Source organism: Drosophila miranda, chromosome 4 (assembly GCF_003369915.1).
Source record: "Drosophila miranda strain MSH22 chromosome 4, D.miranda_PacBio2.1, whole genome shotgun sequence".
NCBI classification, from domain to species: Eukaryota; Metazoa; Arthropoda; class Insecta; order Diptera; family Drosophilidae; genus Drosophila; species Drosophila miranda.
Window position 1 is genome coordinate 6,624,823 of NC_046677.1, and position 23,058 is coordinate 6,647,880.

At 43.4% G+C, this 23,058-nt stretch overlaps 5 protein-coding genes across 7 annotated transcripts in view; 3 read left to right on the forward strand and 2 right to left on the reverse strand.

Moving 5' to 3' along the window:
* Nucleotides 1-831: 831 nt before the first annotated feature.
* LOC108162866 overlaps nt 832-23,058 on the reverse strand; it is a 51,151-nt gene continuing 28,924 nt past the window's right edge. Inside the window, exons 3-6 of one of the 2 annotated variants that reach the window (XM_017297815.2) lie at nt 9,764-10,219; nt 6,931-7,256; nt 6,473-6,875; nt 832-4,977 (exon numbers count right to left, since the gene is read on the reverse strand). In XM_017297815.2, the coding sequence (XP_017153304.1) occupies nt 2,762-4,977; nt 6,473-6,875; nt 6,931-7,256; nt 9,764-10,034 (3,216 nt within the window). In that variant the 5' untranslated portion in view covers nt 10,035-10,219 and the 3' untranslated portion in view covers nt 832-2,761. Of the gene's footprint in view, nt 4,978-6,472; nt 6,876-6,930; nt 7,257-9,763; nt 10,228-23,058 lie in introns of those variants that run through there. The other variant, XM_017297816.2, reaches the window with a different exon arrangement.
* On the reverse strand, nt 14,004-14,788 carry LOC108162873. The gene is made up of 2 exons (XM_017297825.2): nt 14,477-14,788; nt 14,004-14,417 (listed from the first exon to the last, which is right to left on the reverse strand). The coding sequence occupies exons 1-2, from the start codon at nt 14,700-14,702 to the stop codon at nt 14,044-14,046; spliced, it is 600 nt and encodes a 199-aa protein (XP_017153314.1). The 5' UTR covers nt 14,703-14,788; the 3' UTR covers nt 14,004-14,043.
* Nucleotides 15,901-17,775, forward strand: LOC108162867 (microfibril-associated glycoprotein 4-like). The gene is made up of 3 exons (XM_033392638.1): nt 15,901-15,995; nt 16,062-17,113; nt 17,189-17,775. The coding sequence occupies exons 2-3, from the start codon at nt 16,254-16,256 to the stop codon at nt 17,355-17,357; spliced, it is 1,029 nt and encodes a 342-aa protein (XP_033248529.1). The 5' UTR covers nt 15,901-15,995; nt 16,062-16,253; the 3' UTR covers nt 17,358-17,775.
* LOC108162868 (BTB/POZ domain-containing protein 9-like) lies at nt 19,825-21,511 on the forward strand. 2 transcript variants are annotated; one of them, XM_017297819.2, is made up of 3 exons: nt 19,825-20,006; nt 20,070-20,147; nt 20,214-21,511. In XM_017297819.2, the coding sequence occupies exon 3, from the start codon at nt 20,232-20,234 to the stop codon at nt 21,366-21,368; it is 1,137 nt and encodes a 378-aa protein (XP_017153308.1). In that variant the 5' UTR covers nt 19,825-20,006; nt 20,070-20,147; nt 20,214-20,231; the 3' UTR covers nt 21,369-21,511. The 2 variants fall into 2 exon arrangements, with proteins under 2 accessions (XP_017153308.1, XP_017153309.1); XM_017297820.2 differs by lacking the exon at nt 20,070-20,147.
* Nucleotides 21,991-22,485, forward strand: LOC117188622. The gene is made up of 2 exons (XM_033392640.1): nt 21,991-22,175; nt 22,233-22,485. The coding sequence occupies exon 2, from the start codon at nt 22,246-22,248 to the stop codon at nt 22,381-22,383; it is 138 nt and encodes a 45-aa protein (XP_033248531.1). The 5' UTR covers nt 21,991-22,175; nt 22,233-22,245; the 3' UTR covers nt 22,384-22,485.

Consider the following 23,058-nt stretch of genomic DNA (forward strand, 5'->3'; position numbering starts at 1 on the left):
GATTAACATAGACACCAAAAACATGATTATTTAGCTGAATTTATTTTTTTTAATTCGCCCCGTTTTAATAATAATTATTCTCTCCATTTTTGTGTGTGTGTAGCATATTGAAAAATTGTATTGCTTCTGTCTTCATTGAATCAATGTGCTCAAAAGGCCAACACGGGCGGCATTTTCACGGGACAATTAGAAGTGGGTATTATTTCCCATCTTTCAGTGCTTTCTCTGGCATTTACTGCCCCTCCATTAAAAATCCCTGATTCTCGTGCTTGCTCTCCATTCAAAATCATTTTTATCTGTCTCTCGGTATCTGACATTACATAGTGCCCACGGATATAGATACATTCTTATCACACCAATTTATATGCTGGCGGGTAGTTGCTTTAATTAATAGTTATCATAATACAAACTCCATTATCATTGTCCTGACCATTATCAGTTAAAGGGAAAGGGAGAGATTGTCGGCGGTCCCACGATCCCAAGAGGCCCGATCTCCAACATTGTATCACCCTTGCGCTCCAGCGAAGCCTGTCTTACATGTCTACTAACTATGAAATGCCACTGAGTACTCTGAGTACATTCTACGTATTGTACATACTACTATGTATATTGTAATATACCTTACGGCTGTATTCGGCCACGATCCTATGTACAGAATACGAATACCGATATAAATGGTACTCTCGTTACTTAGCTACTATCACACACACTGACTGATCCTGTTGCTGGCCCATTTCTGGGCACCGTCGACACTGTCAGAAGGGTTTTACAACTAGTATCATAGCTATTTGGTGAGTATTGCTTCCGTTTTTTACAGGGTTCTCTGGTTACTCTAGACTCTAGATTATCGTTAGATTCTTTATTCATTACGTTCTAGCTTGATTGTTTGCCATTTTGAAAGGAAGGGAAACAAAAAGCAAATGTTCGGTGCAAATCAAACAAAAAATAAAATAGAATCAAATATTTAAAAATTCATAATTCTTGCTAGATATTTATTTATGCAGTACCCAATTAAAAAAAGTATATGTATATTGAAGAGTTCTTCGGCTAACCGAAGTTATCCATATTTTTCCATTACAAAAAACGAAAGCTCGACATGTCCGACAATCGACCAGATTTCATATTCGTTCTTTCTTTTTTCAGATTAAGACTAGAAATACCAAGATCTTAATGTCTAAACTCTACTTTGAGACTGCATTGAAATATGGCTCGATATTTTGTCCACTTATTACGAGTATACCACACCTACATAAATCGATTCGGAAAGGTATCCTGAGGGCGCAGCGGACCAGCAGACATATGGTACAAACATTACATATAATAAATTATTCACTTCACAGTACGATGTGGACATGCCGCACTCCAATGTAACTTCACTTCACTTCCAAAAAATGAACGACATAATACGAGAGATCGTGTAAAAGTTTGGCCTGATGCCCTACAAATTTCTTGCTATTTTACAAATATACAATCAATAGATGTATACGCGTATGTAGATTTATATCGCTTATGATTTGATTTGACTTGTTGATTGCCTACGAGCTAATAATACCTTAGGTTGCACTAAGATTTCTATATATGTAAGTATATGTATGTATAAATGTATGTGTATGTGTATGTGTGTGTGTGTATATATAAAGGTATATCTATATATATATATTATTAATGTATACAATTGTATAATATTGCAATTTCCAAATGTTCAGTTTCATTATGTTTTTGCTTTGTTTGGGGTTCAGGGTAAGGGTCAGGGTCAGGGTCAGGGTCATGTTCTGGGGCGGGGGCGAGGGCGAGGGCGGGACACAAGGACGAGGCAATAGAATCGCCCATACATCTAGTATATACTCGTATGTACAATACAAATTGCTTGTCTTCACTTGGTTTTATAATAATATTACAATTTGAGTTGTCATTTCTAGGGGTTTTTCGTCGCCCACAGGGACGTCTCATTTACAAAGTTGTTCCATATGCTTATAACTAATGCTAATTGCTACGAATATATATTCCATGTACTTCTTTCCATTCCATTGCTAATTTTCTTGTATTTTCGCTTCACAAGATTCATACACAAGAACTTTTGCATTTTCTCTGGCAAAGCTAAAAGGAAATACTCAAAATTTCTCAATTTCTTCTTTTGTGCAACAGCGTCATACAATTTTCTTATTGTTTGTGTCTCCATCAGAGGGTTAAGGTTACAAGGGAAATTAACGGAAATACTAGGTAAACTGTATTTTGCATTCTTTGATAAAACTATGATCAAAAATATATGATTATAATACAGATTTATGTGGTTTTATAGACAAATTGTTTAAGAATTAGAACGTTTCATACAAATTAAAACATAAATTCATTTCTTTGCAGAGAATACAAACCTGACCTTTGCAGATCTTGTACACAAAGCCTTATTTTACAAAAAGATTTCAAATTCGAATGTATATTCAATTATCAGATCGGTTTGAGCTGCCCCCAGAAGTCTCTCTACTCTTTCTGTTGCCCTACAATAGTCTCAATACTTAGAAATACATTTCGGGATCCAAGAGATTGATTTACAATGATATTTTGATTCAGTTCGAGCATGAGACTCTTCCTTTCCACGAACAGTGGCAATATTTGAATATGAATGAATGATTTTAAGCGACATTTAATATTAGATCACGTCAAGTATTTCCACTGGCTTGCCCCATCTCTATCTGCATCTCCAAGTGTCTTAAAACAGTCCCTTTGCGCCGGCCAATTTACGTCGCCGGAATCACATGAGTCATCATTTGAGCGTATTGTATATGTTATCCTCCCCAGCCAGCTCGACGGTGGTAATATGCGCCGCATGCCGCTCCCCCAGCGGCTCCTCGCCCAAGTACACTGTGTGGTAGCTGATGGCGCTCTTCGATGCCCCACCATTGATCTCGATGCGACTGACGGACTGAGGTCCACTGGCCGGATACTTGAGGGAGGCGTAGTCCCCATCCCCATCCCCATCGCCGTCCTCCTGCACATGGGTAAACTGCGTGGCCCCCGAGAAGGTGTCGACGGTGTGCGAGGGACAGATCTCCGCGTAAATGTTCTCCTTGGTGTAGTCCAAGGGGGCTGTCGACCGTACAGAAACCTGTGGCTGCAGACAGCCATCGCTGGCCATGACCAAGGAGTCGCGCACACTCGAGTAGGGCAGATCGTCCTCCACCAGGGAGAAGGGTGAGATCGGTACCGGGGAGGGTATATTGTTCAGTCCGCCTCCCAGCAGGCAGACCCCACCTGCCGCCCGACGGCCCGTGACAGGCTGCTTGGTCAGGGACTGCTGGTGCGCCTTCAGTTGCATCAGGCTGCGATCCTCCTGCTCCGCCTCCTCGTGGAGCTGCAGCTTCTGGGGCAGCGAGAAGTGACGCATTTGATGGAGACTCGACGAGGACTTGCTGTACTGCCGTGTCTTCACGTGAAACTCATTGTAGAGCTTTTCGGTAATGAACGACTGCGGCGGCGGCGTCTGATTCTCCACATCTTCCAGTTCGGTGCCCGCCTCGCTGATGGCATCTGTGTGACTGTGTGTGGCCAGCAGGTCGGGACGAGGCTTGCACTGGCCATTCAATAGCTCGATGTCCTGCAGCGACATGGACTTCTGCAGCAGCGTGTCCAAGGACTTGGGCTCTATGGTGGTCAGAGTTGTAGTCTCGGTGTCGGAGGCTCCGCCACTGTTCAACGAGATGGCATCCCGCTCTGGCTGGTCTTGATCTGAGCCGAATCGCGCCTGCAGCAGCTTCGACATGTCCGTATAGCGTTCCATGCTCATCCGCTTGGCCTGCACATCCAGCTCCGAATCAGGTTGCAGCTTCTCATGGTGCTGTTGCTGCTGCTTACCGAACCACTTCTTCTTGGTCGACTGAAACACCTTCATGCGTTCCGAAATGCGATTGGTTCCGGCGTCCGCCAAGGAGGCAGCCGCTGCTGCAGCTGCCGCTTCCTTGGCCTCTAGATTTTCCAAATCGGTCTTGCTAAGGAATATAATCGAGTCCTCCTTCTCGTGGGCTGCGGCCATTGTGCTCTTCTCTCGCCTCAAAATTCTAGGCAAGTGTAGCGGCTTCAGGATCCTCAGGCCCTCCCTGCTCTTGCTCCCAGAGCGCTCAGAGCGCTGCACCAGCTCCACCTCCACCAGCCTCAGGAACTGGTCGCAGTTGAACTGGCAGAACTTCAGCATGTTCTGCACATTGGTGTTGGCCAGCATTCGCTGCTCGGAATCGAAGCCCAGGTAACTCTTGAGCAGCTGCATATCCCGACTGGGGTAGAACTTTCTCAGCTGCAGCGGCGTCTGCGTGTCCACGTCCTCGATGGGGCAACCAACAGCCACGTCCTCCTTGGTAACCTGACTGATGCACAGCTGTTCGGGTATCTCCGGTCCGCCGGGACCCGAAATGTAGCGCAGGGTCACCGGCAACAGCTTGGCCGCCGTCACCAGGACCCCCAATCGGTGCACACAATCCGGGTTGAGCTTGCGCTGCGCATCGCCCAGCTTCTGCAGCAGCTGCGGTATACCCGGCTCAATCTCGTAGAACTTTCCCTTGGTGGCCAGGGGGACGTACATCACCTGACGATTCTCGTTCAGCAACTGGGCGTAGCGGTTCTTCTCCTTCTCTCGCCCGATATAGCCACTAGAATGGGACTTGGCCACATTCCCACTGCCGTGCTGCGACAAGTTACCCTGTCCCTGGCCGTGTCCGTTCTCCTGCTTGCCATCCTCGAAAACGGCCAGCAGACGGAACACCTGTCCGCCGCGTGCCGTCGTCTTCATGTACTGCGGCCGTCCCTTGATGACGGGCAGACAGCCCTCGTGCGTGGGACTGCTGGCGCTGCCCGCTGGCGAGGACTCTGTAAACGCTGGCATATTGTCCACCGAAACGAACTTGTACACCCGCTCCCTTACCAGATGCATCAGCGAGCTGTACTGCGTGGCTGTCGGTAGACCCTTCTCATTGAGCAGCGAGAAATAGCCTGTTCCGTTCCGGAGAGAGAGGAAAAAAGAAGTAGAAAACGTTGTTAGAAATTTAAGAAAGGTAATTTACAAATTTCTGAAACAGAAGTAGGAACATAGACAGAAAACATTGATGGCGTTAAAGCTCGACGCGAGAGAGACACACAAGCGAAAAGTGCGAAAGAGAATGCTCAAGAATCGCGAAAACAACAAAGATTGTCTGTGCATGACACGGCACATTGATGAATTGTTGCTAGACTCGAGAGGTACAAAAGAATGCCTCAGAAGAATATAAAAGAGAGCTGCAAAATCAACATACATCACGTGTGCATAACACATTGATGCTCTACTAAAATTTCGCTATATTCTGTTGTTATTTTTATTTAGACTCCTCCATAAGGAAATGAGATCATTTGAAGGCAACAACACAAACAAAAGGTACCCCAAAGCTTCGAATTTTAAATGAGATAAAGATTGAAAAGATCAAAAACTTTGGAAGGACAGCCAAACAGCTGGCAAATTTCAACATTTGGAAACTTGCCACTCCCGCGGTAATAATACAACATCGAGGGATTGCCCTGCTGACAGCCAGGCTATTGGTAAACACATGTTATTGCATTAACAACTTGATTAAGGTGATTACTTCTATAGCCATTGGCTTCGATATCTAGTATATTTAATTGAGACAAGAGATAAAGAGTGCCAGTTACAATCTGAATGCGTAAAACGTTGTCGCTGATGGAGGTCTAAGGGGATGATTCGAATTCATTTGTTCATTTTTTATATAAATCGCAATTGAATCAACAGAGGAGTAAAACTCAATATGGACACACAAATTGAATCACTCCAATTTGCCAGCCAGCCAGTTGGATTTTCTGTATCTTTTGTGTACATTGCACAGAAAGTTGAATGAGTAAAATGATAATACACCGATTGCAGTCGACCCGGTCTATAAATTGGCAGATTGCATAATATTTGCACACATTGGTTTACTTTGCGCCTCGACAAATGCCAAATGGCTGTGAAAAGTCACATGGCGTTACGCGTTGAGTTGAAACAATGGATGACCGACCGCAATGGCGGATGGGGGCACACCAGAAGAAGTCACTACTGACTGACTGACTGACTGCCACTGGCTGGCACTGGCACCCCCCGCATAGAGCACACCATTGCCCCCCTCCCACTCCACACCACCATTGCATAATGGTGGGGTGATGATGAGCAATAGTTGCGATTACTTTTCATTGTTGAACTGTGACTGTTGCACGCAAACAACGAATTCAGCGCAAAAGCAGATATTTACTCATATGGTAGAGGGCCCCCCCGAAAGCAAGGAGTGACTGACTAACTAACTGAGTCTGGACCATCGTAATCAGCCCCAAGTACGCGCCTCAAAATATGCATTCGTCATGAGAACAGACTTCCATTCGACTAAATACAAGTATCTTATGATTACGAGTATGCAAATGGGATTAAAATCAACTGAGATCGCTCTCCAAGCTCCCGGAAACGCACCTGGAAACTCTTGTGGTATTAGCACGGTTTTCTTGCGCTGCGACGCCTGAGACTTGGCATTGTGTCCATGATAGATATTCCGCTGTCGCACCAGCCTGTAGAGCAGGAAGAGCTCATCGTGCCCATTGCTGCATGGCCTGTTGTTGCTGTTGTTGTTGCCGCTCCCAGCGCTGGAGGATGAATTGGTGCCAGTGCCCGTGTCGGTATTGTTAGTGGTCGTTGGACCGCCACTGGCTGGCTTCGGTCCCGTCGAAGAGCTACTGGAGGCCGCCGTGGACGAGCCGTGCGAAGAGCTGGACTGCAGGGTCTCGTTGGAGCTCTTGCTCGTATGCAGGATGCGGACGACACGAGGCAGCGAGTACCGCTCGAGGAATATGTCGGCGGGCAGCGGCTCCTGCTGTGACTGTAATGACGAATCATTTAAGATGGGCAAGAACTATGGAGGAATGGCCACTTACCTCGCTACTCCCCTTGGAAGCCTTGCTGTCGCCGGTGGAGTAGTCGCCGCTGCCGTTTAGACCGCCACAAAAGCCAGAGTAACCGACACCGCCGTTGCCTGCAGCGGAGCCAGCGCCAAGGCCGTAGATGCCGTTGGCGCTGCTGCGCAGGCGTCGGGCCAGCCGCTGGTTCAGCTCGATCTCGTTGCGGCGCGCCAGTCTGGCGTTCTCAAATTCCGCCACCGAGAACATGTTGGAGCTGGTGTCGTGGGAGTTGAAGCGCCGCAGCTTGGGCTTGCGCGCCCCCGCAGCCATGTGGCCGGGATGGGCGCCTGCTGGGGCTCCACCTGCAACAAAAAAAAAGCCCAGAGTTGAGGGCGGCGGGTGAGCATTAGTGAGGTAATCGCGTAAAAATATAATTGCCACAGCAATCGGCAGTGGGAAAACCAACACTATAGTCCACAGAATGCATCTACATTTATTTCTACTTCTGAAATATAAATACACGAGTGTTCGTGCATCCCTAAGACCACAGGCGCAGTCGCAGTCACAGTCGCAGTCACATGCACAGTCACAGCCGCATTGAACGCGAATTTCATTTGCCGTGACGCAACGGACTGGCGAGTGGTTCAAAACTGTTGCTAAGCGCAGCTAATTTTCAGTCAACGGTCAACGAGACGATGACACACAGTGGGCGAAAATCGGCATAAAGCGTGACCAAAAGAAAACAATGCGGAAAAATCTCTACAAAAAGAAATGTGGAAAGTGCTCTCCCATCCATCACGTGGGTGTGTGGAGGAAATTACCTTTTTTATTTGAATTAATCTTTTTAAATGCTACCATTTTTAAATATGTACAATAACATACATATATCAGTCATATTATTTTAAAATGGGTTTTTCCTTAATTTTTCTCATTTGTTTTCCAACTTGGAGGATCAAAACAATTAGAATAATTGACTAACTTTAAATATCATTCTGTTTAAAACCATTTAATGATATCTTTGTGTGGCACAACAAAACAAACAAGTATTTCATACATAACATAGTGATATACTCCTATATCATAGCTTTAGTTAAAGCTCAAAGAAAGGCTACCAATATTCCTGCTGAATAATAATACATCATTCTTTAAAAGTTGATGCTTGAAATATTAAAACGTGACAAATCTGTGAGACAATACATCTGATAATGCACAATGCATAAAAGAGCAACAGATTTAGTTCAGTTTATTCTCAAATGTTTTTTATAATCTCTTCCGCTCTTCGGACAAAACATATCGTTTGTTTTTTGGGCGCTCCCGGGTGTTAATTCAGGAAGAACCCTCAAAAAACCATAAGGTCTATGACTCTAGGTCAAATGGCATTGAATGTACTTAAGATCGGATCGGATATCGGTGCTCAATTCATTGAAGCAATAATAATAGAGTCAAAAAACACTTGAGGCGATTAACGGCCAAACAAACAGTTAACTATTTCTGGATCCCGACTAGATACCAGATACGCGCACACCCACCCGTCCCAATGGCAACGGTTATGGGCTATGCTATCGGATCGACATCCAAAAAGCAATTGTCTACCACTGTTTTCATTGAACTTCAAACGGTGCAATTAAAGAAGAGATATTGCGACTTTTGATTGCTCATTGTTTGATTGCTGCCCATGGTGCGGGCGGTTTGTACTGTCTCTCCCCTCCGCCGTTCCCCCCGATTGCCGGTCGGCGGCGGCGCATTACTCACTCTAATTGCGCACATTTGGCTTAATTTTTTGCCCACATCCACACGCACGCACACTTATTCGGATTTAATAAACACAGGCATACGTGAGTACATACATATGCATATGTACATACGTATATGTACATACATACGTAAGTGCATGCGGAGGCAGAAATCACAGCATAACAGCAAAGGAGCTAAACGTTTTGTGAAATTACGCTTATCTTTTGTGAAATATCAATTGCAATTGCGGCTAGAGAGAGAGAGAGAGAGAGACAGAGAGAGAGAGAGAAAAAGACAGAGAGAGAGAGAGTGTCAGTGGCAGAACGGGCAGAGTGATAGCGAGAGGGGTGTGTGTCATCGTCACGTTTCGTGTGAAATTACGCGAAGCGACTCGCGCGCCTAGGCAACAAAATTCACAGTGGAAGCAACAACAACAAAAATAGCAAAAAAAAAATGAGGGAAGCAAATGCCGAAGCTTTTCATACCCTTTCAGGTCCAACCATCACGATGGTTTCCAAACTGAGAATTTCCATAGAAACAATGGGGATCAGAAATATATAAACTTTATGTGGTCTATGGTAAAGCGTCTGATAGCGTATAAAAATGTCCAAATGATACCTTCAAGTAATCATGTTTCCTTCCAGTTGATATTACCCTTTCTATGTGAAGCCGCAAAAATGTGTTTTTGTACATCTGATTCTCAACAATTCGCGTAGAATAGCTCAAGTTCCCGTCAATTCCTAGAAGGCGCCACAAACAAACATTGTTTTCGCCCTAACAGCCATCCGATATTAACACATTTTTATGAGTATCATTCTAGGAATTGCCTACAATGGAATGTTGTTCCAAATTAGTTATAGGAAATGTTTGGGTTTTCCCATTAGGAAGTTAAGTTTCAATCCGTTACAAGAGTCTGACCAAAACGGTGGTACTTCTTCAAAGAGTATATATGGCGACGTCAATGAGCAAGCAAAAAACGGACTCTCTCCCTTCCACAATTGTTCGCTCTCACACACGTTAGTCTCTCTCTTTATCTCTCTGTCGCTGTCTCTCTCGCTGTTTGGAGCGCGTGCCTTGCGGTCCGTACCCCCTACGAACGTTTATCTCCGTTTCCCCCTTTTGAAATCCTTCTTACCATTACATGCAGCTGCTACTGCTGTTGCAGCTGCGACGCTGTTGCTGGGCGCGCCGCCTTGCGCAGCACCTCCTGCCGCTGCTCCAACTCCTCCTGTTGATCCAGTGTTTGATGTGTTTGCCGCAGCCCCCGATGGGGATGTGGATACTCCTGCCGCTGCTGCTGCTGCCATGTGTGGACTGCTCTTCACCAGCCAATTGGCCAAATGACGCTGACGTTCAAACTCGATATTAGTGCGTTGCATTTCGGACAATTTGAAGGTCTCGCTCATAATCGCAATTACACCCGGGAACGAAAAAAAAGGGAAACTCGAAAGCGACGACAACGACGAACGACGGCAGCGACGCGTCGCCGTCGGGTCTAAGTTAACTGCTGTGCGCGCCCGAGCGTCTCTCGTTGTCAACTGTCAAATACGAAATGCAGAGTAATGCAGCGCCGCGCCGATCTGGGGCCGAGCTGTAACGAGAAAGAGAGAGAGCGCGAGAGCGCAAAAATGAGTGAGAGCCGTTTACATAACAAGACAAGCACCAACATGACGCTTGCACACACTTACTTAGGGCTGAGTAATCGACAAATAAAAATATGATTTAAAAATCAAATAATTTTTTCTTTTCGATATTTCATATATGTACATACATATGTAGCTGGGCAAAATTATTCGACAAAAGGAGACTGGAGTGAGGTAGCTGGAACACCAACAATACAATATATTGTTCCAGCAACTGGTTTTTATTTTATATTGATTTCCTCAGATTTTTTTTAGGTTAACAGCTGTAATGCTGGCTAAATATAACAGCTGTGTTAGCTTTGTTAAAAAAAGTAAATAATAATCGTACTCATTCGGTAGACTCATTCAGCTGTGCTTTTTAGAGTGATCTTTATTTTCATAATTTAACAGCCGAGTAGTTGAAAGTACACAAGTTTGAGGAACACTATTACTATTACTATAACACGTTTATCTGTCCATTATCTATGTAAATAATAGCATCTTCTATATAAAACAAAATTTACTCTTACCGCAGAGTATAACAACAACAGTAAAAACAAATTTAAAGAGTTTGGGTTTTGAAAAAAATCGGATTCCTCTCCCGCTGCTTCTGCTGTTAATGTGTGTGCGTGCTGTCCGTTCACCGTGTTCTGTCGGTGTGATGACTGGGCATGCTTGTGTGGGGCATAAATTAACATTGCCTCAGCGCAACGATGACGACGTTATCAGAAGAGTAAACGACGCGAAGCAAACACTGCTGCTCTGCTGCTCTCGCGACGCTCGCCCGTTCGTTGGCTTGTTCAATGTCGCCGCACCTTTTCAGCTGATTCCCACACACCCCCCCACCCAACTACCCCACCCTACAACCCATATCGCAACGGGCACGGCAGAGCCACTACGTCTGGCACTGGCAGCAGCGCGTCATCTTCAAACGTTATGCGACAACGTAATCGGGCGTCGGGGGGGGTGCGCGTACATACAAACATACAAACAAACATGCATACGTGCTCGTATTGTTCTGCATGCTTTTGGCTTTTGTTTTGTGTCTCGCCTTCGCTTTGCTACTTTTTTATGTGCTTTCCCAGGAAAGAGTATCATAACTTTGTCATAATGTTGGCAAACCATTCGAGCGAAGGCAAATGCCAGAAGGCAGCAAGCCAAAAAAAAAACCCTAAACAGAATGTTACAAACTCTTGTGCACATGCTGTGTACAGTGAAAGTTCTCTTGACGCACGGATCTGTGAGGTTCCCAAAGCAAGTTCTCCTACGTGGCTTCCCATCTTTTTACACTCCGACTGTCCTGTAGAGTTCTTAGCGGTAGACATCTCGCAAACAATAATTATATAACAGTGGTAGGTTTCACTGTACATGTGTACATACATACATACGTACGTATTTACATAAGGGTGTATGTACAAGCTTCTTGATCGGCATGACGGGGCATACATACATCCTACATATAATACAATGTACGCTTGGCGGGGTTGCTATGCAAAGCTTTTCTATTGAAACTATCAGAAATTAAGTTGAACGATCTGCAAAACGTTGGCTTGGTATACAAACAAAAATACATACATACATACATAATTAAATATGTACAACACATTAATGTAGCATATACATATGTATAAGAACTTATGGTCGGAAGCAGATGTGCATTTTATGTGTTGTCGGTCGTTTGTAACCGGGGGGATTGTTGAGAATGCCATTTTCTTTTTAGACTCAATCTAAACATGTTCGATAATCCCTTGGTATGCCATAAAATACAATCTAAGTAATGGGATTTTCAATACTTTTCTGACCTAACGGGTAGAGTATTTTCACATCGACTTTCTTTGTTCCAATAAACACACACATACGAGTATGTGGTATATTGTAGTTCTGACCTTGAACAGGTCTTATCGGAAAACTCAAATAAAATTACAAAAATATATACAAATGATTTGAATAAATGCAGGGGACTCTTATAAATGTACATTTGGTTAATACCAATAATTATCAGTATTTCTAAATTTATTGTGAAACAATTTCAAATTCCAAAAGCTCAGGGATTTCGAAGCAGAGGGCATTCAAGGCTCGGTCTGGCTTTGCGGTTATATCTTGATTCTCATTTGGTTCTTTTGACCGGCGTTCGTTGCCTTTTGTCAACTGGTTTGGTGGTTCAACTAATAAAGAATGAGTGTAGGCAATTCGCTTCGTCGTTGCCGACGCCTCAGGTGTTTCCCCCTGGGGGCTAGGCGGGTGGCGATGGAGGGTGAGGCGTAAAGCGTAAGGCGTAAGGCATTATTGCCCATTGTCTATCTGGTTTTTGTATAATTCATTTCTATGCGTAGCTGTCGGCCTGTCAGCTGTCGCCGCTCTTTTGATGAATCACAGGCCTGCCCAACGGCAGAGCCCCGCTAAAAATACACACAGCAGAAAATGCAAAATTCATGGTCGTTCTCCTCGTCGCGTCTCGCCTGGAATGCGGTGAAGGCGGTTCGCTTCGCTCCACTCCACTCCGCTCCACTCCTCCTCCCTGGGCGAATGAGCAATCGCCGGTTAGTTTGGTTAGTCGATTGCTGGTTAGAGGGTTGACGCGGCCGCTGGGTTACGCAAATATGTGAAATCTGTTGCCAGGCAACGTCCCGTTGCGGTTCCTCTTCAGTCGGGTTAGGCGACATGCATAGTTCGAACATTTTGCCAATTGGTCGGTCACCTATGGCCGGCCACTTGGGTCAAACTCAAACCCTCCTTGGTGCCTGCACAGTGGTTGTGCCCCGTGCCACTGTGGCAAGGAGAGCAGGAAAATGTTATAGACAAAAGCTTCTTAAGACATGGCTTAAATGAGCTCAACGTCGTGTGACTGCCTGTCTTGGCTGCATTTACCCCACCAGATCTCCGGATGCCCCAGCAGCTAAGCTTCGCCCATCGCATAACCCCATCAGCATCCCCATCCTTATCCCCATCACCTGTCCGTGCCACCGCCACCGCCACCGCCGCCGTTGCCCATGTTGCCGCATTCATGTGCAACTAATCGACGTGTGCTGGTTTATTGGTTTCAGCTTTGGGTCTGGTGCGGTGGCAATTACGCTGCTGCTGCTTTTGCTTCTGGTTCTGCAATTCGTATTTCCCATTTCCCATTTTCCATTTACCATTTCGAACTATTTTGCATTTGATGATGTGGTCAGGGGCCCAGCAGAGAGGCTTAGCCATGCGGTTTCCAAGAGCCGTTAGCCAAGCCATTCTCGGAGAGATACACAGCATACAGCACACGGCACACGGCACACAGCACACAGCATGTGGTCGCAAGCTGGCGAGGGGCTATGTGGGCATGGGGGCATATACAATATGCTCTTAACTTTGCATGTTTATGTACCTACCTAAACGACGGACAATTATTTATCAAACAAGTGGCAAAGAGAATAACGAGGAGCGACAACCTCAAGATGGGGATGGGCAGAGGGACTGGGGGCTGGGGGCTGGGGGCTGGGGAAGGGCACTGCACTGCACTGCATTACATTCAGCTCTCGAATGACAAGGGAATTGATTATGAGGATGATGACGATAATGATGATTACAAATGACAATGGGCAAAGAGGAAGTAGAAGAATGAAATGCAATTTGCAAAATGTACTCCGAAGAGGAACTGCAAAAGACGGAGGAAACGAAACACAAGACTAATAGATTATTGGTACGGGGCGAGCACTTGCTGGACATCCCCGACTGTACTGCAATGAATGTATTCAATTCAAAACTAATAACTCCAGAGTCTTTTAGAAAAGGAAAAGAAGAGTGCATTTTATTACCCTGGTCACCGATAGTAGCACCAAATGCACAGGACACTGAGCAGCATCAAGTAGGTGATGTTGCCGCCGACCATGAACATGCAGCCGACTATTGCGTCCAAGGTTTGCACTAAAATGTTGGCAAATCTCTGGCGCAGTGGCGCCCGTTGCATATCTGTCTCCGATGGCACCGTTTCCACCTCGATGTGGATGGTATGCTGCTGAACCTGGCTGGGCGGTTCCTTGGCGGACACAGACAATCCTTCCTCTACTGTTGGGCAGTCCTTCTTCTGTTGTTCCAGCAGGGACCAAGACGTTTGTATGCTCACCTCGCAGGTGGCAGCCTTTATAGTGCTGTCCGTCACAGTTTCCGCCGAAACCTTGAGCCCCTCATCATGATCTTTGGTAAATGGACTATAGATTAGGGATCATTGAATGGCTCACTTTTCTCACTCATACCATGGCCCTGACGCTTCTGTTCTCCGTCCATGATCTTTGAGTAGCTGTCGAAGAGTTGTAACAGTTCCGTAAAGCGTTTGCTGATCTGTTCATGGTCCAAATAAAGCGTTGTACTATTTTCTATGGTCTGTTCAGCCCCAACACTTGGATCCTCTGATGTATTCTCAGTCTGTGGGAACACGGTGGAGCCTCCATCCCCCAAACTCTCATCCTGGGGCTGCAGCATGAGTATGAATTGTGTTTGGTGTGTGTTCAGGTGAATTTTATTTTCTATCTACCGTTTGTGTTATGCGTGTATGATTTTTCAAAAACGGGTTGCTTCCTGGTTTATCTTTTGTCGACGTTAACAAAGCTTAGACCAGTCCAAGGCAGGCAGGAAAAGATCATCCAAACATACAGAATACAATTTTTGAACATCTCTCTCTTTTGATTGTTTTCAGAAATGGTTTTTGGAGTTTCAAATTACTCTTAAAGTCCCCCACCGAATAAAATCATGACTAATCTACTAGTTTATGCACTTAAATGTGGAAGGAATATGGATTTCATGTTTTTTATATTATCCAATTTAGATAAAACGAAGTATTTACTTGTTTAGTGCTCAATTGTTTATTACGCAATATTTTTCTTGTAATAAAATATAATTCTTATACTATAAATGAGCTTGGCTTTTACGAACATGTTTTGCATATAAGTATCCATTAGGGTTTACTATTCTACTGCAAATACATTTAATTTTAGCTCGTAAAACCAGTCCTGACACGTACACATCCCGCGACACTATTCTACCCGGTTTGAATGCTGATGATTTATTTTTGTAACTTTTAACTGTATGAACTGTATTCTAAGTACTTCTAGACATCTCTCTCGCTCTCTGCCCACCAACGCAGTACCATCCGGCCTCCGCCAGGGGGCGCCATACTGGAGAGAGAAAGCGAGAGCGAGAAAGGAAGACTACAACACTTATCCGGTGTTAAGCATTTCCGCGACTGCGGCTTTCTCGTAGAAGTCGCAAAAACTTGATATATACTTTTATACAGATAATGCGGGACTGAGGTCTTTAGTTAGATCGATTAAAATCCTCAGATTGAACTTCACAAATAAATAAATAATAAAAGGTTCGCTGATAAGAACCTGCACATAGAACGACAGTACATAATACTGAGTATGGTGGCATTCTATTATCAGCAATAAGCTTGAACAGGATCTGAAACATCACATAAGGATGCCATTCGAAGTCAACTCTGATCTACGAGTAAATACATGATAATATATACAATGCAATGTATGTAAATATATATGATTTGCTCTAATTATTATGTCGAAAACAATATGAAACAACGAAAATAATGCAATCATGACTTATGACTTTGGATGATAAGAATTGATACATAAGAAGGCTTGAGCCCCTTATCCTGCATTCAGTCTGATTTAAGTCTTTCAACGGGAATAGTCATGCAAATATATTGGATTATGGTGCTTCTCTTCCTGCAAGTAGGAGCAGACGTGACTCTATCGTGCTGTGAGAACTCAGTGCATTGGGAAATTGCAATTGAATGAACTAATTAGTTGGGTATTCCGTTTCCAGCACTGTGAGGTGACCCGCGATGAGGACGATGGGCGGTGTGGTGCCATTTGCTATCCGATTGTGAAGCCGCTACTCAGGTACGCAGCCCTATGCCAGGGGAAGGATGCAACGATTAACGATCTCAAGGATAAAATCCGAAAGAAAGATGTTTACAACGCCCAATTGGAAAGCAAGCTTGAGCTTGCCAAGTCAATGGAAACTCAGGCAAATAAACAGATGGAGGATCTCAAGGTCCAACTTGAGGTAAACGAGATGCTGAAACAGATGGAGCATCTTAAACAACAGACGGATGCCAAAATTAAGAGCTCGTATCAACAGCTGAAAGATAAGGAAACTGAATTGCACCTAAAAGCAATCAAAATTTTGAAAATTGAAAAAGATGCTAAAGATCGTGAGGCCGAAATCCTTGACAAGAAAGACCAGATCTCAAAAATGGAAATGCAAACTCAATCTAGAGAGGCGCAAATTCAATCAAAGGATATATCAATCAGAGAACTGGAGGTTCATGCGAATGCCCTCAAACAAAAGCTGAAAGACATCTCGGAGGCAAGCAGTTGTCTCCGATTCACAAATTCCACTAAAATCCATACCATAAGATTGCCCGGAATAGATCCATTCGTTGTGCCCTGCAATTCCAGTGTGTCCGGATCTGGCTGGACGGTTATCCAGAGACGAGTCAACGGCCATGTAGACTTTAATCGGAACTGGATCGACTACAAACTTGGGTTCGGAGACCTACGGGAAAACTTCTTCCTGGGACTGGAAAAAATTCATCTAATGACCCTGCTCCAGCCTCACGAGCTGTACATCGAGCTCCAAGATGTCAATGGAGAAAACAGCTATGCTCGATACGACGATTTTAAAATAGGAAGCGAAGAGGAAGACTACAAGCTGAAATCGTTGGGAAAATATTCAGGAACAGCCGGCGATTCACTGGCTTTTCACCTGAACATGAAGTTTTCAACTTTAGACCGGGATAATGACACTACTGAGAAAAATAATTGCGCGAAATATCATGGAGGTGGTTGGTGGTTTGCTGCCTGCGCACAAAGGTACACATATTCTATGCAGAATTAACGCTACTCATATTACGAATTTTGTATGTTAATTGTTTCTTTTTGTTACAGTTTTCTTAATGGAAAATATTATGAAGATGGTAGAAGTAGAACAAGTTACGATTACGGCATTATTTGGGGTTCTTGGCAGAAATATAACTACGCGATCTCGCTTACTTTTTCTCAAATTATGATAAGGCCAAAAACACTAAAAAATGTATATTTTTTAATGAATACGTGAACAAAAAAACGAAGTTTCGGATTTCCTTGATTTCAATGCGCAGCCTGTGAAGATCGTCTAGGATTTCTTCAATCCTCGACCCCATTCGATGCTCAAAGATGATGTCAAAGAAACCCTGATTCCGACGATTGCCGCGTGCACAGATCGCTTCCACCTTCTCTGCGTCCTATTCCGAACTGGACTCTGGAACAGGCACTGAAAGGTGGCTGGTGGTTTCCTGACAGCGGGTATACATATTTACATATATTCTATGGTCTCAATTTTATCTATACCATCCCACTTAAATTTACGCAAATGATGATAAGGCCAAAAATCGTATAGAATTTATATTTTTTTATGATGTTTTAAAAACCTTTTTTTAATCCTAAGTGTTGCAGGTGTTTTTAATAATTTCTAATAATAATGGCCTTAAAAATTCAACTTTTTTTCTGTATTTAATTACCGAATCAAAAAATCTACTGAGTTCTGTTGAAATCTTTGATAAAACGAATTCAGAATTTCCTTTGGGCGTCTGCGTGGACCAAAGACAAAAGAATGAAAAAAGGCGAAAACTTTTTAATACGAAATTGATGAAAGCGCTTAAGTAATGTGAAAATTTACAGCTTGGCTGAGCAAAGCGACTGTGCCACAGCAGCATTGGAAATTCTTAGCTGGGGCACTAGCTGTTTCCATTTTCATTCTTCTCTCTCTCTCTATTATACATATATTTCGGGAGTTTTATGTTAATGCTTTATAGCGCTGGCCACGCCTCGCTTCCAGTTAAAGTTCGTTTCGGGGGTACGGCCCCGAACTTGTATGCGTCCGCATTTGGAAGGAAACCCCACTCTGGGCCGTCTGTGGCGCCGCACCAGCTGCCGCTGCCACTGCCGCTGTTGCGAACTGTGCTAACTGTTGGCTGATATCTGTAACTGCGATTTATTAACAGTTAGCTGCCGTAGCTACCACTAGTACGTGTTCTACTACCACCACAATAATTGTAGTTCTTCCTTCTTTTGTTGTTGCTACATTTCGCAGCAAGAAGCCGAAAATTTATTGCCTGCAGCCACATGATGAATGATTTTGATAATAATATTTTGTTATTGCTTTTTGCCTTGGGCGGATTTTCTTTGGTGTTATTTCTTTATTTTTTTGTGCTGTTGCAGCAACTTTTGACTGCATTTTGTTGCCAAAAATTGAAGTCGCCATGGAGCCATGGAGCTAGGGAAAGACCTTGCCACAAAAAGCTGTGGATGGGAGGTGCCCCCTGCTGTTGCCACTGCTGCCGCTACGTACAACTAAAACATTTGGCCAACTGACGAAAACATAAACCAAAAGTAATAAACTAAAGGTTGTCATAAGAAAACTCAGACGGTGAACGGTCTTAAAGAAAAACTCATTTGTCTTGAAGAAGTTTCTGGGGTTTAAGCCATTTGGCAAGAGTTGGGGCATGTACAGAGTTTCACAGATATCCTCATATTGAAGTTGCGAGTTTATGCATGGGTGTGACAACCAGGTCCACCACTCTCATGTGTTTCCAGTTCTAATGCTGCGGGAATTCGTCTGTTTGCGGTCCGATCCAAACACGTGCCATTGGCCAGGCTAGCCTAGTGATGTAAACAAACATCGATGCATCGAGCATCGATGTTTTTCTGCCGATGTTTACTGATGTTTTCCGATGTTTTTGCTGCTACCGATGCTGAGTGATGTATCGATGTTTTGCAAAACATCGATCAATTAATTTCAAATTTGTAAGCAGCAAACACAGCAATGCCTGCCTCATTTGAAAGCAATCCTGCGTGTTTTTGGGACGGTATGAAAAGTACCTATCCTAATTTACACAAAATTGCAATGCAATTTTTGACGTTAATGGCATCTTCTGGGTGTATTTTGAACGGGTGTACTCAGCGGCTGCTAACATATTAAGTCGAACACGTAATAGACTTTCACCTGTGCGACTAAGCCGCATTTTGGTTTTTGCAAAGCATTGACAAATAGTACTTATTTGAAATATTAGTTATCTCTGATGATATCTACAGTGATATGTAAAAGACTGCTATGAAAGCATAATCATTTCTTTTATGTTAAATATTGTTTCGTTTAGTCCTATGATATGTAAAAGACTGCTATGAAAGCTCAAGTTTAATTTTTCCTTTGTTGAATATTCGGTTTTATAATCAAATGGGAAAGTTTTGAAACATCGGTCATACATCGTTGCATCGAAGAATAAATCCGATGTATCAATCCAACATCGATGTTTGATTTTGACAACATCGATGGACATCGACATCGATGTTTTTATTCAAATTTACATCACTAGGCTAGCCAAAAAAGGGGAACTCGAATGATCTCCTTAACTTTTAAACTTAACTTTGGAATAAAAACAGTCCCTGAAATAAACGTGCTATTGCAGCCCTAAGGGATGGAGACATACAGCTACATTAAATTACAAAAAATAAAAGCAGTCAAAAATAGAAAAAAGTTTAATGCAAACAGCAACAATTTTTACGGGATTTATAAGCAGCAGCAATTGTTGATATAATATCGCAGTCTATTCAATGCATCGATAAGATCAATCGATATATTTTCTCACAGCCAACTTAACATTGAAGAGAGTGAAATGACATGAAATTGTGCTTAACAAAAATAAATTGCTGAAGAAAAAGTAAAAAAGTAAGTAAACAGAATATACGGAATACGGAAAGATAAACCAATAATCGATATATTTTCTCACAGCCAACTTAACATTGAAGAGAGTGACGTGACATGAAATTGTGCTTAACAAAAATAAATTGCTGAAGAAAAAGTAAAAAAGTAAGTAAACAGAATATACGGAATACGGAAAGATAAACCAATAACACACACTGTCCAAACACACAGAGAAATCTAGTAACGAATATGAATAGACGCGCAACCTCTTCATCCACCGTCGACCCCTTAAGCGACGTATTGTTGGCTTTTGATTTGAACACTCTCTGCATGAACAATCTCTACTCGGACGTATCGTTTATTGTGGAGGATCAGCGCCTGCCGGCGCACCGCATGATTCTAATATGTCGCAGCCAGTACTTCAGTGAACTGCTCTCCGGTGGCATAAGCGAGTCAGAGGGACAACAGATTCGGCTGGAGGCGCCGCTGGAGGCATTCAAAGTAATCCTGGGCTACCTTTACACTGGCAGTCTGCCCCTATCCACACTGGAGGTGGATGCCATCATCAAAGTGCTCGGTTTGGGCAATATGTATGGCCTGCTGGAAGTCGAGGTGACCATAGCCAGACACCTGCAGAAAAATCTGGCCGTCAGCAACGTCTGCACGATACTGGATACTGCGCGCGTATTCAATCTTGAAGAGCTGGCCACGAAATGCCTCGATTTCATGTGCAAAAAAGGTTACTTACTGCTAGAACACGACTCCTTCCAAACGCTGTCCAAGGAATTGCTGGAGGAAGTCCTGCAACGGGACACTTTCCTTGCCTACGAAGGGAATATCTTTGAAGCGGTGTGCAAATGGAGTCGCCACAATCCTTGCGTGGACATCAAGTCGGTGATCTCGCTTGTACGTCTCCCTCTGATATCTGTCCGAGACCTGGTGCGTGTGGTGCGTCCCTCTGGTATCTTCGACCCGGATACAATACTCGAAGCCATCGATAAAGCGATCAGACCGACGGATCTGGCATTCCGTACCGGGGTGTGTCCAGGCCTAGACCTGGCCTCAAACGATTGGGAGAGTTGTTGCATGGTCAAAAAGAATGAGACCGTAATCAAGATGCCATTCTGGTGCATAATCAATAACATTTTAGTCCAAAGTACTCAAAAAAACAACACGTTCAACTGCGCCGTGGAGACCTCTTGTGACATGACCCAGTGGGTTGCCGTGGGAAATATCAAACTTACAGCCTCCGAGCCCCGGCAGGATATCCGTTTTAGGAGCAGGCGTGTGCGTTTTATTCGGATTGTGCATCCAGTGAGTGGACGCAAGGACATATTAAATGATGTGGTGCTCAAAGCCATTCAAAACAACCATATTACAATATAACAATATTCCCTAGACGATCGATCGACTTGGAGACTGTTCGAAGTAGCAAACGGCTTGTTCCTTTTCTTTTCTTTTCTTTTTTCTTTGAATGAATTATTTGTGTTTTAACTAAATTTAATGGATTAAATTCTTATTACTACTTATACAGCTTTTTTTACTTAATAGAAGAATTTTCTGAACTATCTTAACAAATAGGAAACAGGACAGTGCCAGGTGTCCATTTCCTAGCGGCTTTGTTGCATTCGCTCGAACCCATGACGACTGTCTGTGACATGTGTTGTGGATGGCTGCATAGACAAGCCAAACCCTCGATACCGAACTGCTTATTAGATGGCCCTGTTCAGAGAAAAATATGTTCTCGGAGGCTACACGATTCGCGAGGGCCAGGCAAGGATTTGGAGCGGGCGCGAACCAAAGACAAAGTTCGGAAGCTCTTCTCGGCAAACCTAATTCGTATGCGCAGCATGGTCAAAAGACTCTTTAATTATTTCAGACAAATATAAATAAATTTACATATTTATTCTGGTCTGCCAGTCAGCTGTTCACTGCACCCCAGTGTGACCACACAAGTTGCAGAAAAATGGGAATAAGCTAAATAATAGTGCATCTATTTTAATACCAAAAAAATCAAAAGAAATCATTCTTGGACAGTTTCCATAGTAAATTTAGTAGAAAACATTGTTTTGCAATTTGTTGGAAATACTCTTAACGCAGCCCTGTTTTACGCGTCAAAGTTTCTCGACAGTCGGAAACCAAACAGCTCCGGTAACTAACCAACTAAAATTAAATTCAAATAAAATTTCAAACGTAAGTTAAACTAAAAAACACATAGTGAATGTTGACGAACCTTTAAATATTCTGCAGTTCTACAATCAAGATGCTGCGCGCTTTGCAGCCCGATATGCGTGACATCGAAAAGCTGGCCAAAAAGGAGGTTAAGGGGAATCTTTTGTTATTTGCTGTAACCTGTGCCTTGATACGCTATATTCCAAAACTCCTACGCAAGATCTTTTAGAGGGTCATACACTGGAGGGCGCCGCTAAGAGATTCAACGGGGACATAATGCATTTGTTAATTATCAAAAGACACGTTTAAAATACACAAAGTGTGGCCCAGGCACTTGCATTTCGATTGTGCGTCATTTAAGCTTTCTCTAACAAATCAGTGTGTGCTAAGAACATCGACTAGGCAGCCATTAAGCCAAACCATTTACCATAGCAAAATCTTATACATTTATGTATGCAATTGTGAGTGGAAAAATATCTACCGAACAAGCGATTAACTTCCACCTGACTATGGAGTCGCTCACACTGGCCGTTGTATGTTAAACCAATTTAAAATGCTTGGAAAAACGCAGTTCTGTTTAAAACAGCAATTTTCCCAAAGTTTCACAGTGTGGCTTAGCAGAACAGAGGAAGTTTTCTCTCTACTACTAGTTCTAAGAGAGTTTTTCACACCTTGCAAGGTACCATTTGTGAAGGCCACCTGATATAGATCCCCCACAGAAAGTATCTCTCAATCAGTCAATAAAATACCTAATAATTAATTGAAAAATATCATAATCTACACAAATATTGAAGTTCCATCAATCAATATAAGCGACTGAAAAGTAAGTAATTATAAGCTTATGTACTCAGATTTTTGATTTCTCCTATCTATAAAGTTTTTATTACGACAGTATAGTGATAAA